Source organism: Sinocyclocheilus grahami, unplaced genomic scaffold (genome assembly GCF_001515645.1).
Source record: "Sinocyclocheilus grahami isolate Dianchi unplaced genomic scaffold, SAMN03320097.WGS_v1.1 scaffold457.1, whole genome shotgun sequence".
NCBI lineage: Eukaryota > Metazoa > Chordata > Actinopteri > Cypriniformes > Cyprinidae > Sinocyclocheilus > Sinocyclocheilus grahami.
Window position 1 is genome coordinate 1,441,632 of NW_015505636.1, and position 14,142 is coordinate 1,455,773.

The 14,142-nt window shown below is 36.6% G+C and overlaps 1 protein-coding gene across 3 annotated transcripts in view; it reads left to right on the plus strand.

Annotated features, from left to right (window-relative positions):
* cacna1g (calcium channel, voltage-dependent, T type, alpha 1G subunit) overlaps nucleotides 1–14,142 on the plus strand; it is a 161,814-nt gene that overhangs the window by 113,566 nt on the left and 34,106 nt on the right. For all 3 annotated transcript variants that reach the window (XM_016234764.1, XM_016234763.1, XM_016234765.1), the window contains 4 exons: nucleotides 6,625–6,776; nucleotides 8,142–8,251; nucleotides 10,281–10,414; nucleotides 12,087–12,157. In XM_016234764.1, coding sequence (XP_016090250.1) covers nucleotides 6,625–6,776; nucleotides 8,142–8,251; nucleotides 10,281–10,414; nucleotides 12,087–12,157 — 467 coding nt within the window. The remainder of the gene's footprint in view (nucleotides 1–6,624; nucleotides 6,777–8,141; nucleotides 8,252–10,280; nucleotides 10,415–12,086; nucleotides 12,158–14,142) is intronic.

Consider the following 14,142-nt stretch of genomic DNA (forward strand, 5'->3'; position numbering starts at 1 on the left):
CATTGTTTGTCGAACATAGCAACAGTAACTAAGGAGGGCGGCTTTTTGCGAAGGGACAATTCGACGAAAGATTTCCCCTCACAGATTTCGCAGCGGGTTCAAGTTGGCACACAAATTCACTGCTTTGACCAACAGAAAGCTGCTTGGTTTAAAAGTTTGCAGAATTTTTGCTAATGTGAGTGCACCTTAAAGGGATAGTTCACCCAAAAATGGAAATCGTTCCAAACCCGTAAGGCCTCTGTTCATCTTCGGAACACAAATTAAGATATTTTTGATGAATTCTGAGAGCTCTCTGACCCTCCCATAGACAGCAATGTAATTACCATGATCAAGGTCCAGAAACGTAGCAAGGACATCGGTAAAATAATCCATGTGACACCAGGGGTTCAACCGTAATTTTACGAAGCTACGAGAATACTTTTTGTGCCCAAAGAAAAAAAAACACTTTATTCAACAATTCGTCTCCTCTGTCTCCTCACCCTGGTGCCATTTTGGAGAGTATCACATACATAAACAACGTATGCTGTTCTGTGTCAGCTGCGCCACTCGGATACGTTGTTTTCGTTCAGATCAAAGCGTAAACAACGTAGAAAACGTATCCATGTGGTGTGGCTGACACAGAACAGCATACATTGTTTACATTCAGTCGATACTCTCCAAAATGGTACCAGGGTGACGTGGAGGAGACAATTTGTTGAATAATGTAATTGTTTTGATTTTCTTTGTGCACAAAAAATAATCTCGTAGCTTTGTAAAATTACGGTTGAACCCCTGGTGTCACATGGATTATTTTAACGATGTCCTTACTACGTTTCTGGACCTTGATTGTGGTAATTACATTGCTGTCTATGGGAGGGTCAGAGAGCTCTCAGCATTCATCAAACATATCTTAATTTGTGTTCCAAAGATGAATGGAGGTCTTACGGGTTTGGAACGACATGAGGGTAAGTCATTAATGACAGAATTTTAATTTTTGGGCGAACTATCCCTTAAAACCATTGCCAGATTTATGCATTTAGCAGATGATTTTATCGAACGCGTAGAGTTGTGTTGGGGAAGCTACTTCAAAACTGTAGCTTGTCATTCTATTTTTTTATAACTGTGTACTGCCTCTTTTCACATACAAAGACCCTTTATATGGTGTGAGAAAAAATATTGTGAGAACAAGTCATGTTAAATAAAATATTGTTTTATTATATTTACTTATTTAGATTTTTTTTTACGTGTAAAGATGCTTAATTCAAATGATTTGTAAAGCAGTTTTCATAATAAATATAATTTCAGTATCGCTTTTTATGGAAATACAGTGTTAAACATTAAATTAACATTTATATGAATAGCTTTATTTTTAATCCAGTTCCTTTACAGTACAAATCCGTACACTTAAATCAATCAGACTTTGCAGTGCTACATGCAAGAGATAAACATTATAGAAAAGTGCATTTGAGTATTGTGCTGGGCTGTAAAGTGTTGTGTGCAATACAATGTGACATAAAAACTGTTTGTCACAAAATGTTGCATGTTAGTGGAAAATCTACACTGCTTTGTGTCACTTGTTAGTTTCTTCCCGATGGCAACATCATAAACATTCATCCTAAGTATAGACAGTAACATAAAGTGTTGCAACAAGTTCCAGAATTGCTCTAAAAGCACAAGCTGAGAGTGATAAAAGAAAGATTTTTATTTTATTTTAATGTAGTTACTCTCTCTCCCTCTCTGGACTAACAGTGTTTGCATTTGGAGGTTTTACGATGAAAAAGGATTGGATTATTTTTCCTTTTGCTGTTATAAACAAGGGTTTACTTACTGTCGCGTACCAAACATATGACCTCGGATGTGACACATTCATTGTTTTAGAATTGTCAGATATGTCAGGCACTCTAGCTAATCTCTCATGTTGAGTAATATAGAACGACATCACTCTTGCGGCTCTCTGCACATCATCCCCGTTGCCCATCCACCAGCCTCTGCCATTCAGCCTCCATCTCAAACGGCCCGTCTTGCTCAAGTCAGACTCAGAAAGAAAGTGTGGTTTGTCTGCCACGTCTGCCAGCATGATATATTATGTGTGTCTGTGTGTTTCTCACCCTATCTATCCTACAGTATATGTTTGTCAGTTAGTGTATGTGTGTTTTCTTTATCATGGCCTCCCATTATTGAAGATTTCTTTCTCTTATAATAATTATTGTTTGCCTTCGATTTCTCCTCTTCCTTGTTATTTTTCACTCTTTTGCCTGTTTTAAGCAGGCATTTAGTCTGTCATTTCCTGTTGTTTTTAACTCGGTGTGTGCTGGCATATTGTGCCAAATAAAAAGTGAACAAGTGCAGGGTCTCTGCCAAACTAATTTTTGCATCGGGGTGCATCAGCAGTATGTCCAGCAGACATCGACTCGTTACTTTAGGAGCAACTCATTGACCATGGGGGGTAAAACCAGCCTCAATTAAAAACCGTTCAGCGTAAAACAAATGAAGCTGCAATTTGCTGCCTTCCCTTTCAGATGGCTGTTTTTATCATCTCTGTTTTTTCCCCTTTCTATTTTTGTCTGACATTTTGCCATGCAGGCTTTAGAATTTTTCTCTGGCTCTGCCTTTAAATAACAGTCTAGTCCTCCCACTGCCCACAATTCCCCAGTGCTCATGACTTTCACCCCACTTGACTCATGAAGTCTGAATAATGGACAGATCTTTCCCGAACACATTGCTCAGTGGTGTAGTTGCAAGTATCGCTTTATAAGGCTACGTCAGCCTTCAGAACATCAGTAATGTCCACCTTCAGGCCCTCAAAATCATGAACCATTTTGCTATATTTCATGGTGTTTGTAGTACAAATTATGTAGATAATGGATCAGAGTTTGTCTGTATTTCCCAACTGACTTAGCTTCTGAGGTACTAGCTGTTATATGGTTCATGTCTTGGATCGACACCTTCCACATCTTTTCTCTCTTATGCACTGTTAAAATGTTTCCTGAAAGGACTTTGGACCTCCTAAAAGATGGTTAGTTGAGTTAGATATTTACCCAAAGATAAATTCTGTAAATGGGGTTTCATGTTTATCTTATATTTATATATTTCAGCATCTTACTTTTTTTTTTGATGGATCTATTCATAGTATACTTTTTCATTTTTTCATTTTATGGGGTCCAGAGTTCCTAATTCTTTTAAGAGCTTTTTCCTCCAAGTGCACATGAGCTGCGGCAAAGCCAGAATCAAGTTGAAAGCTTCAAGACCAGCATGAAGTCTCAGTGGGACGAAAAGGCCAAGAGATTTGTTGTCGTACCCTCCTTTTTGGGGCTGATGAGTATTGCATTGAGTTTTACAGTTAGCGTGTTCAAGACTGGTGAGCGACCAGCGTTTTGTGGCTATATTCAAATGTGGAATCATTCAGCCCAAAACCTTCAATTGCTTCACCCAATAATCTGGCCGTTGTTCTCAAATGTATTCATAGATGGAATTGGACCGGGCTAAAATTGCCATCTAAGCAAAGAATGTCTCATTAAATCATAGTCATGGTATCATTAGCTTGTGCCACAAAAATAGAGACAGAGATGGAGAGGTCCAAGACCCACATTCTCCACCATTATTTCATTCTTCTTGCATTGGTTAAAAATAGTTTTGATCCATTTTCCCTCACTTTAAATTCTGTTTAAGCTGATTTGGCTGATGTGGACATTAGCTGGACTCATTGCAATGGCATGACATCAGAGAGGCACCGCTGCCAATAGGAAACAAAAGTTCAATCCATTTTCCATAAATAGGATGCCAAAAAGCTTCACTTTCTCCCAACTTTTTAAAATATTTTTTAGTTGGGGCACAAAAGGCCATCTGATATGAAGCCCTTTCATTAAACTCAGTGCAGTACTCATTAGATATAAACATCTGGTTATGGAGACCGCTTTCCCTCTGTCACTGATTTATTAGTATTATTATTGTGCTTAGTATGATTGGAATCAGCAATGTGAGCCAATCAAAATTGAGTTTTGTCCCACCAGCGTTACAAGCTTTTTTGAATGAAAGTGCATAAAGGGAGAGCGTCTCACTACAGAGGGTAGGAGGGAAGCAGATGAGTGGGGATGTCTTATAGGAACTGACCTGTCTACTGTAAAACCAGGCTGTGAACATACACCTGTTCACATCCCAACTGTCCCCCGTAATTGAGCACCTCTTAAATTGGGGCAGTCAACACAGCAACTTTCCGTCCCAGTGAACGGTTTTGGTTGCTGCCCCCTGGATACTCTTGTCTGCAGCCCAAATAAATTAATTTATAACACAAGGGTTAAAGAGCAGAACATTGACCTCATCACAGATTTTGTTAGTTCCTAGGAGTCATAAAAAATAACAATAAATAAGGTAAGTAAATAAATAAATAGCAACCAAAATGGCAAAGATTAGCCAAGTCTGGACGTTTAGGATTCATAAATTGTACATTATGAAGCAAAGGTAATGTTGAGTCAGCAAATTTAAAAACACCAGGAGCATGGCTTCTATTAGCGGAATTAAAGCCAGATGGGCTAGAAGATTCCTTTGGTAATTAACCCCAGAACCGGTTCTGCTGGCATCTCATCCTGAGAACTCACACTAGAGTGACCCCATATACGTCATATGCATATTTAAGAAATATGACATGTAGAAAATATATCATACGAACATGATATTGTTTTTCATTGATATTTATTTAATTGTTTTTACATTAAATAAACAAGAAGTGAATATCAAGTAACTTACATTCAAGACAATATTTCCAGCTACTTTGGCTGTTTGAGTTATTTTTAAAATATTTTAAAATACACAAGTTTATGTGTACAAAACTAAAATGAATATAAATATTAAAAAATTATAAAATTGACAGAAGCACATAAAATTGTTAAAGCTAAAATTCAAATGAAAACAAAATCACAAAAAAATTTACAATTCTAATAAAAACAAAGTATATAAATAAAATTAAAATAACACTGGTGACTGGTTCTCATCACTAATACAAAGACACAAAGTCTGTGTAGAACATGCAAACATGGACAAGGGCTTACGTATAGAATCTCTACATGTTAAACTGAGATGAACATCCAAAACATTACTCACATCACTTTTAACAAGCAAATAATTTGGACATGTTCTTGATTAGTCATGCTCAAATTCACTATCCAGTGGGGAGCAGCCATGTGATTAAACAAATACTGCTGATGTGGCACCATTATATATAAAAAAGAAAAGGTTGAATGCAGCACCTGTTGCTTTGGTCCAGTGGCTGATGCCAGAAAAAAGCCTGCCTAATGGGTTGACAGGACCACAGGGAACACAGCTGCCGCTCACAGCCCTGCCTGTGTGTTGAGATGATAAGCCCCCCGGCCCCCCGCTGCTCTGCCAATCCCTCCTGCCCTCTCCATCCTCAGCGAACAACAGAGAGAAATCACAAGTATAGAAATGGATCAGCAAAACTAGCATATGCACAAGTCCGTCCAAACGGAATGGAGTTTATTTTATGTCTCAGGGAATCTCATTAGAAAACCCATGAGAGTAGGTCAGTTTGTTTTGTTGAGGTGTCTGTGAGTGAGCAGATCTCAGGCATCCTGGCCCCTCATTTTGGGCTCCTCTGCCTTTGATCTGATATTTGGGACAGACCACAGAAACATAATCACAGTTAAAGGAAAAGTTTACACGAAAATGAAAATTGTCACTTACTCAGCCTCATTTAGCTCAAGGCCAATATGACTTTTTTCTGTGCTATTCAAACAGACATTTTGAAGGCTGTTTTGCTTTTCAAGCTTATCAAAAGCACCATTACCAAAGTATCATAAAAGTGGTCCATACAACTTTAGCACTATATTTCAAGTACAAGTACAAAGTCATACAATAGCTTTGTGCGAGAAACAGGATGCAAGTATGTTGTTACTCACTGAAAGGTTTAGATTTGTAAATAAGTCATTCTTTTGAATCATTATTTTGGGTCAAATCAATGAATGATCCGGATCATAAAACTAATTTAAATGAGTCAAGTTCCAAGTTTCAAGTTCAACTCACTGACTTGATGATACAGTCGCAGTGAATAACATTGGCTTATTGTTAATCGGGCTGAATTTGTTATTACTCCCTGAAAAGTTAAGATTTAATGAAGACTATGAATGGTCCAGTTCATAAAACGAATAATTGTTTTGCAAATTTAACTGATCAGATTCTCAAGTTTAACTCATTGACTCGATTCAGTTGCAGTGGTTAAAACTGATTCGCTTTATTCCTCACACAAAGCAATCATAAGGCTTCAAAAACTTTAAATGTGACAAGTCATATGGACACATTTATGATGCATTTGCACCATTTTTAGAAACTAAAAGCTTTGTAATTTGTAATTCATGGAAAAAAGCGGCCAGCACAGCCTTTCGAATCTCTTCTTTTGTGTTCCACAGAAGAAATTATGTCAAACAGGTTTGAAACAACATGAGGATGAGTAAGTAAATTTTCATTTCTGAATGAACTTATACACACAGGGTATGATCTACTGTACCTCTTTTCTTCTCTTTCCCACTGGTTCTTTCCCTCCTCTTTTCTCAGTGTGGGCATGAGTGTGTATAAAACAATGTTCGTTTCAGTACTGTTATTTCATGATTCCTCCCTGTTCCCATGGTTCTTCAGAAGCCCAGAGTAAACCCTATTACTCCGATTACTCACCTACACGGCTTCTCATCCACAAGATATGCACCAGCCACTATCTGGACCTGTTCATCACAATTGTCATCGGGCTCAATGTTATCACCATGTCCATGGAGCACTACCAACAACCTAAGGTACCTCTTTGCCAGTGGTGCCAGTAGTGAGAGTGCATGCGCTTGTTGATATTCAATTAAGGAAATGAACTCGCCTGTTATGTAATTGCAAACAATGTTCCTCTAAGTTCAACTCACTGCTATCTCATATTATGGCTCTGCATAATATTTGCTGATTAGGCAGCTGATGTTTATGTACTCATTTTGCTATACCGCATTTTGATTATATCATAGCAGTAAGTATATAATCTTAATCTTTATATTATTATACTTATTTGCACTTTCATTGTGCTGCTCCAGGACATTTTGTACCATTGCTTGTGTCTGAAGAAACCTTATGAGGGTAATGCCTCACCAAAATAAACCACACTGTAGTGTATATGCGCTGAAATTTATGCATATTCCCTCATCTGTCTTTTCCTTCCGCATAACACTACAGAGCCAATTCATGAATATTCAATAGACGACTAAAACAATAACACGAGTTAGCAGATATGCTCTGGGAGTTTAGACTGAATTTCTGTTAATCATTTGGGTGGTGTAGTGTGTTCTTCTGAAGTGCTTTATTCATTCCTTTATGACAAAGGTCAGTTTTGCTGGTAAAAGACCACTATAAATAAAAATGGACTGTTTTGTGGTTCTTTCAAAAGGTAGGAAGTTAGAAAAATAGAAAACATTTTTTTATTATTTATTCATTTATTTGTATTTATGTATTTATTTTTAGAGAGCACAAAGAAAGTTTTAAAGTTATTATTATTTAATTTATAAAACTAGACATTATTAACATTGGACTTTAAAATGTTTTATAATATAATGTATCATTTTAATGTTTTATATTTATTTAGTTAGTTGGTTGGTAGATCTCTCCTTAAATCAAAACTGGTGTTTACTATTCCTGTTAGACAACGCATCCCAGGGTTTTCACCCATCATTAATGGAGGTCTGCGACCTCACCTGTGGCTATAAATAGCAGTCTGTTTTAATTAGAGCCTCAGTGGCCCGCAGAATCTTGGAGGAAGTGGAGCAAAGGGGATTGCTAGGCTTTGACCGCTTACACACTCATTCCGTGAACAGAATCAATTGATTTTCTGGTGCATCGTCACACTTAGCCTGGCCTTAATTACTGTGTGGTGGACAGGGAGAGGCCAGACTCCTGGAAATGTCCAATGACTATCAGACCCTGATGATGCCAGCTAATGATTGTTGTTTCTTTTGGGATAGTCTGACCACCTTTTATAACTCATCATCTTTTCTGCTTATTGATAATGGAATGACTCATTCAGCCATCATTTGGCCTATAGTTTGTGTATTAATTTATTTTCTGAAAGAGAGGATACATTCTTGTTCTGCACTTTCACTATTGCATTATCTTCTGTGTTTTAACAGGTCCTGGATGAGGCTCTGAAGATCTGTAACTACATTTTTACAATCATATTTGTCCTAGAGTCCGTCTTCAAGCTTGTTGCCTTTGGATTCCGCCGCTTCTTCAAGGATAGGTAGTATATTTGACCCTCTCAAAAGTTACATTTGAGGTAGCTGATCTAAACCAAATCAAATTTACAGTAAATCCATTTCCATGGAGGTCCAATATCCCTATCAGCATAATTTTTTTGTGTGTAAACGCAATAGGGTTTGTTAGTATTCCTGAAGCCACATCCTTTGAAATGATATCACAGCTTTGAGATTCCTTGGTTTGCCTCAGACTGTCAGAAGCACATTGAGGGCTGAATGCACTGGCGTCTGTGGTGAAAAGCCAGAACCGAATTTCGATCACTTGTGGTTTTGGTAAAAGAAACCCCTCTTGAGTATCCAAATTCAGACTGCCTGGGGCTTAAACAATGAGAAAGCATCCTAAATGGTATTTATTCCATTTATTACTAAGTTAGTAACAAAGAAGTGATAAATGCTTTATTCTACCTTTTTAATATACATAGCATATGTGTAGGCCACACATATGTTCTATATAGAGTCTGAATGATCCATTACACTTTTAATTAGTTTTGAATAATCAGTCAATATGGGGATTAGGCCCTTTACTGAAGTTGATAGGCCATTAGAAGTTCTCATGTAATCAGCTTTTTTCTTTCAATAGCGTAATAAAGAGCATATCATGTCAATGTATTCCCAGATCCATAATCCATGTGTAAGGAAATGTAAAGCAGCTATTTGCATACTAATGAGAACTTTGACACAACATGATTGATATGATTTTAAAACAAATCTCTCACCATAGACCCTCCCATGAGTTGAAACTACTGTTAGACATTTCAGAACATGCTGTTCAGGAGGTGAAGGTTTAAGAGTTTTATTGATTTACAACATTGGAAATGGCTTTCTATTACTTTGATCAGCTCTTTCATGCAACATACTCCAAGTTCGCAGGGATGGAGGATGGAAGTACGCTTTGATCACTGAGCCCCTTTAGTGAGTAAAACTGGTGGGAAAAATGTAGAAATGCTTTGTATTAATCATTTGACTTAAATTCCACCACATATCTAATGAAACACCTCTCGTGGCTGCAGGCCCCAGAAAATTGAGGTGTCCTAAAACAGGCTCTAGGCTCTACCTCACCCATGACAGTGTTATATTTGATCCTCAGAGGGAGTTATTTAAAGTTAGCCACAAAGTTTGAAGCCATATTTAGACGATGAACATGCTGAGAAGTCTGCTGGAAAAGAGAAGTAACATCCAGGGTCAAATAAGTGTTGTTTGCACAAAATCGCTTTTCATTTTTGAAATTGTGTTGCACACCTTGCCTGGTGTATTTTTAAGTATATGTAAGGATAAGTCCTTTGAAGTTTGAGGAAATCATACTGTGATATTGAAGTGATTTTGAAAATTAGCACATTGGGCAATTTTATATTTCATTCTCTCTTTTCAACAACAACAAAAAAAGAAACATGAAATTTCTCTCTTTAGTGGCAAAGAAAGCTGGTACAACAAATAAAGGATGCACTTAACAGTGGAGAATTATGGAGAGTGTAATTTTGCTTCATAAACCAGCTAAATGTGTAAGATTTTCTGGCAATCTGACAATTGTTCATCAACAGTATACAAAATGTATACTAAATAAATTGTAACTTTTTACAATAACTAAAAGTTACATTTTGACTAATAGTTTGAATGTAAAACTATTGTTTAAATAAAACTTAAAAAAATAATTTAATTTAATTTAATTTAGAGTAAATAAATATGATTGAAATACAGTAAATTGTAACATTAACATAAACAATTTTTCTTAAATGAAAATGAATAATTTCATGTAATTAATTTCATTTAATCCAGTATAGATGAATACAATTGAAATATGTTGTAAAATCAACATAAAAGTAATAATAATCATAATAAAAAATTAAAACTTAAATATTGTTTTTATCCCAAGTAAATATAACATTCATGTGAGCACATCTTATAAATACGATCATTTTGACATGACTTGAAGGCAGCATTACTCTCTTTTATTCACTATTAATAATTCATATTTAATTGCTATTTATAACTAATGTAATGAGTGTCTTTACGCAGGTGGAACCAGTTGGATCTTGCCATTGTTCTGTTGTCTATTATGGGCATAACACTGGAAGAAATCGAGGTCAACGCTTCCCTTCCCATCAACCCCACCATCATTCGCATTATGAGGGTGCTGCGGATCGCTCGGGGTTTGTATTCTTTGCCTTCTTATCTTCGTACCACCATGGTCCATTTTTCTTCCCTGCAAAAGTTTACACTTCTCAGCGCTCTGCCTGTTAGCCTCAGTAGATCAGACCCGGTTGTGTATGTCACCCTCGGGATCTCTGTTGTTTCACAGACTGCTCAGCACAAGCCGTAGTCTGTTTAGAAAGAGTCCAGATGGCTGTAATGAGAAATTCAGTTCACACAGCCACTCTACTTATTTCTTACACACACACTCACAAGCTTATATGCTCACAACACACACAGTGTGGGAAGCTGGGGTGCTTGTCTACTTGGAACAATTATTCTTCCTCTAATGAAAGAGCTGCTGGGTGAGTCTTTATTGATTATTCCCTCAACAGAGATGGCCAAGCAAACACACCTGCTCAGATGTCTTGTGTTCTCATCAGGTTGTGAGTGTGTGTGTGTGTGTGTGTGTGTGTGTGTACGCATACGCAGCCTATTTCTTCCTGGACTCATTCAGACATTCCCATAATGAAAGTCACAGGCATCATCCACTTATGGCCATGATTGCAATTAACCAAACCTCCACAGCAGGCCTTGTCATCAACATCATTAAAGCTCCGTGTGTGTAGTGCACGACCCCAATAATAACATGCTCTGTGATCTGACCACTGTGAAAATTACATGAGAATTAGTTTCCACTGGCCACATTTAAAGAAAAAGTGCATCCACTGTGTGCGTATTTTTTGCTGTTTTTTCTATTAAAAGGTTGAGTCACAGTTTGAGGTTTTACTATTTTATTTTTTTCTCAAAGGCCACTTTGTCAATATTAGAAGTGTATTTTAGTTTTACTCCTATTTGTAATACATTAAATGAACTGGGGTCAGCATTTTTTATTTTTTATTTTTTGGGAAGAAGTTAGTACTTTAAGCAAATTAAATTGATAAAAAGTAAAAGTAATGATATGTATAATGATTTCTATTTCAAATAATTGCACAACTGTTTTTATCACAGATAGTAAGAAATATTCTTAAGCACCAAATCAGCATATTTAAATGATTTCTGAAGGATCATGTGACACTGAAGACTGGAGTAATGACTGCTTAAAAATTCTGCTATGGCATCACAGGAATAAATTACGTTTTAAAATATATTAAAATATTTTTTTAAATTTTAAAATATTTTGTTTTAAATTGTAATATTTCACATATTTTTCTGTCATCTCACTTAATGTTAATCATTTAAAACATCAATAGTTAAATAAAACCGTTTTAGCAGATCTTTAAAATTAATATTCATTTTCATAATGTACATAATGTTGTGATGCTTACTAATTCACTTGTAGCATTTAAATAGCAGGTTTTGTTTTGTATTTTATTTTTAATTTATAAAAAAAAGTGGTATGATTTTAATACTGACCGTCTTTTGGCCATTACGTGAAAACAATTATTAGCTTATCAGTATCAGTCAGAATTTTAATATCTGTGAATCCCTAGCCAATTCACACTGTACTGACAGACTTAAACTTTGCCTCATACCCTTTCAAATAATTGTTTAATTTTCACAAGTACGCTTGTACAATAGGTGCACTGGTAAACAAAAAGTGAATTTGAAATTGTATTCCTTTTATATTTGTATGTTTGAAATTGTCTTTTCATGTATATATTCAGTAAGCGGTCTCTCCTCTTTTTTCAGTGCTGAAGCTGCTCAAGATGGCCGTGGGAATGCGAGCTCTGCTAGACACTGTGATGCAGGCCCTGCCTCAGGTACTGCACCAAACTTTTGTCTGTCTCATTCATAAAGTTCTGCTCTCCACTCATCCAATGTATCCTGCGCGGCAAGAGAGTATTCCGGGCCCCGTTCGCCATTCTTCTGGGGCCTCTCTGCTCTCCACAGGCCTCATTTACATAGTCAATCTGCCATGAAGAGGCCACAGCAGTGCAGATTGGCTCTGATGGGCTGCTTGGAGAATAGCAGAAATGACAGAAGCCAGAGAAGAAAATCTCCAGCGTGCGCATTCTTTGATAGCATCAGGCTCCACCGCCGCCTGCAGGGTTTTTGATTTGGAAACATGCCACACCACAGGACACACTATTAATTCCAGTCTCTCCTTTAGCACTCCTCATATATGCACTTAGATAATCAGACATGTAATCCTACTTTAACTAATTGTCACTAATTGGATTAGATCATGTTTAGCCGTCACCTGATCTCAGCATCACCTCCTAACGCCCTTTCACTCTGCCGCTGTGACTTTTACACAGTTTGTTCTTTTGTATTCAAGTTGCTTTTTGTGGTTCTGGGCTATTGATCTACTCTTCCACAATTTGTGAGAGGTGATCCGGTACAGTATTCTGAGATATCCTGCCAGATTGTGTCAGCTTGATGCCCGTGTCTTGAATCACTGTGAATCCAGACAGTGAAGAGTGCACTTAAGAGAGATTAGGGTGGGAAAATAGCCAGACTTAAAAAAAGAAATGTCAGCGCAATCAGATTTGTCAGCACATCTAATCTGATTCTTTTTATTCCTTTCCGTTTTCCTCAAAATCATGCCTGATCTAGTCATTTGTGATCACTCTGCATGATTGTTTTGCATGATTCTTCTCCTAATCCAGCCGGGTGTAGGTAGGTTTTTCCTGTTATGCAGTAGCACATGAATATTACTGTGTTTCTAGATATCAGGGTATACTAGAACAAGGTTCAGGCACTTAAAATATATAAATGCATTATTACTATTATTATTATATTTTACACAATGGCAATAATTTAACAGGATGAACAAAGATCTAAAAGTTAGTCTTATTGTTGCTTATTGAGAGTTACTGTAGCTTACATGAGGGGGTCAATTTGAAATTAATTTGATATACTTAAATTGATTTGTTTATTTTAACTTAAAACATTGTCTTAAAACATTTTGATAATATCCTACTTTCTGTAATTTTATATAACAGAATTTTATATTTTGTAGGTCAGCAAACCAACTTTTACCAAAAAACATCACTGAATCATGTTAAATTATATACAACAATATTCCCAATACATGTTTTTGGGGGGGGGGGGAGAAAAAATGGCATAGTTATTAATAAATAATAAATAAATTCAATAAACTAAAAACATTTTCTTAATAAAAAAAAATCTCTTAAAGTGATGTGGAAAACATGGCAACATTCACTCAAATCAATGTAGTGAAATTAATAAAAATTCACACCTATGTTTAATATATTGTGATGAATGAAAATAAATATGATTTCCATTTTTTTTAATTAATTATTATAATTTATCCAATATATTATGACATATGATCGTGGCATGAAAATGTCCTGCATATTGACCCAGGGCTGAATAGATTTCAGGTTTTCTAATTAGTATATGACGATTTTATTTTTGGGCCCCTGACACTTCTTATTGATTGAAAGAAAGAGGGAATGGGATCAAAAACAAGATGCCAGATTTGTCCTCTATGAACATGTCTGGAGCACATGCCTAACTACTGCTACAGTAAGCAACAACTTCGGCATAGTTTGAGTTTTAAGTTTACAAACCTGGCAAGCTCTAATCAGGTGGAACACAGCTGTCATCTTCTTACTTCATGACTCTCTCTTATTGGCTCCTCACAGGTGGCATTTCTAGGTCTGCCCTGTCATTTTCCTTTGTGCTCCATGACAAACTCTCCTGGCTTTCTCTCTCTCTCTCTCTCTCTCTCTCTCTCTCTCTCTCTCTCTCTCTCTCTCTCTCTTCCTCTCTACCCGGG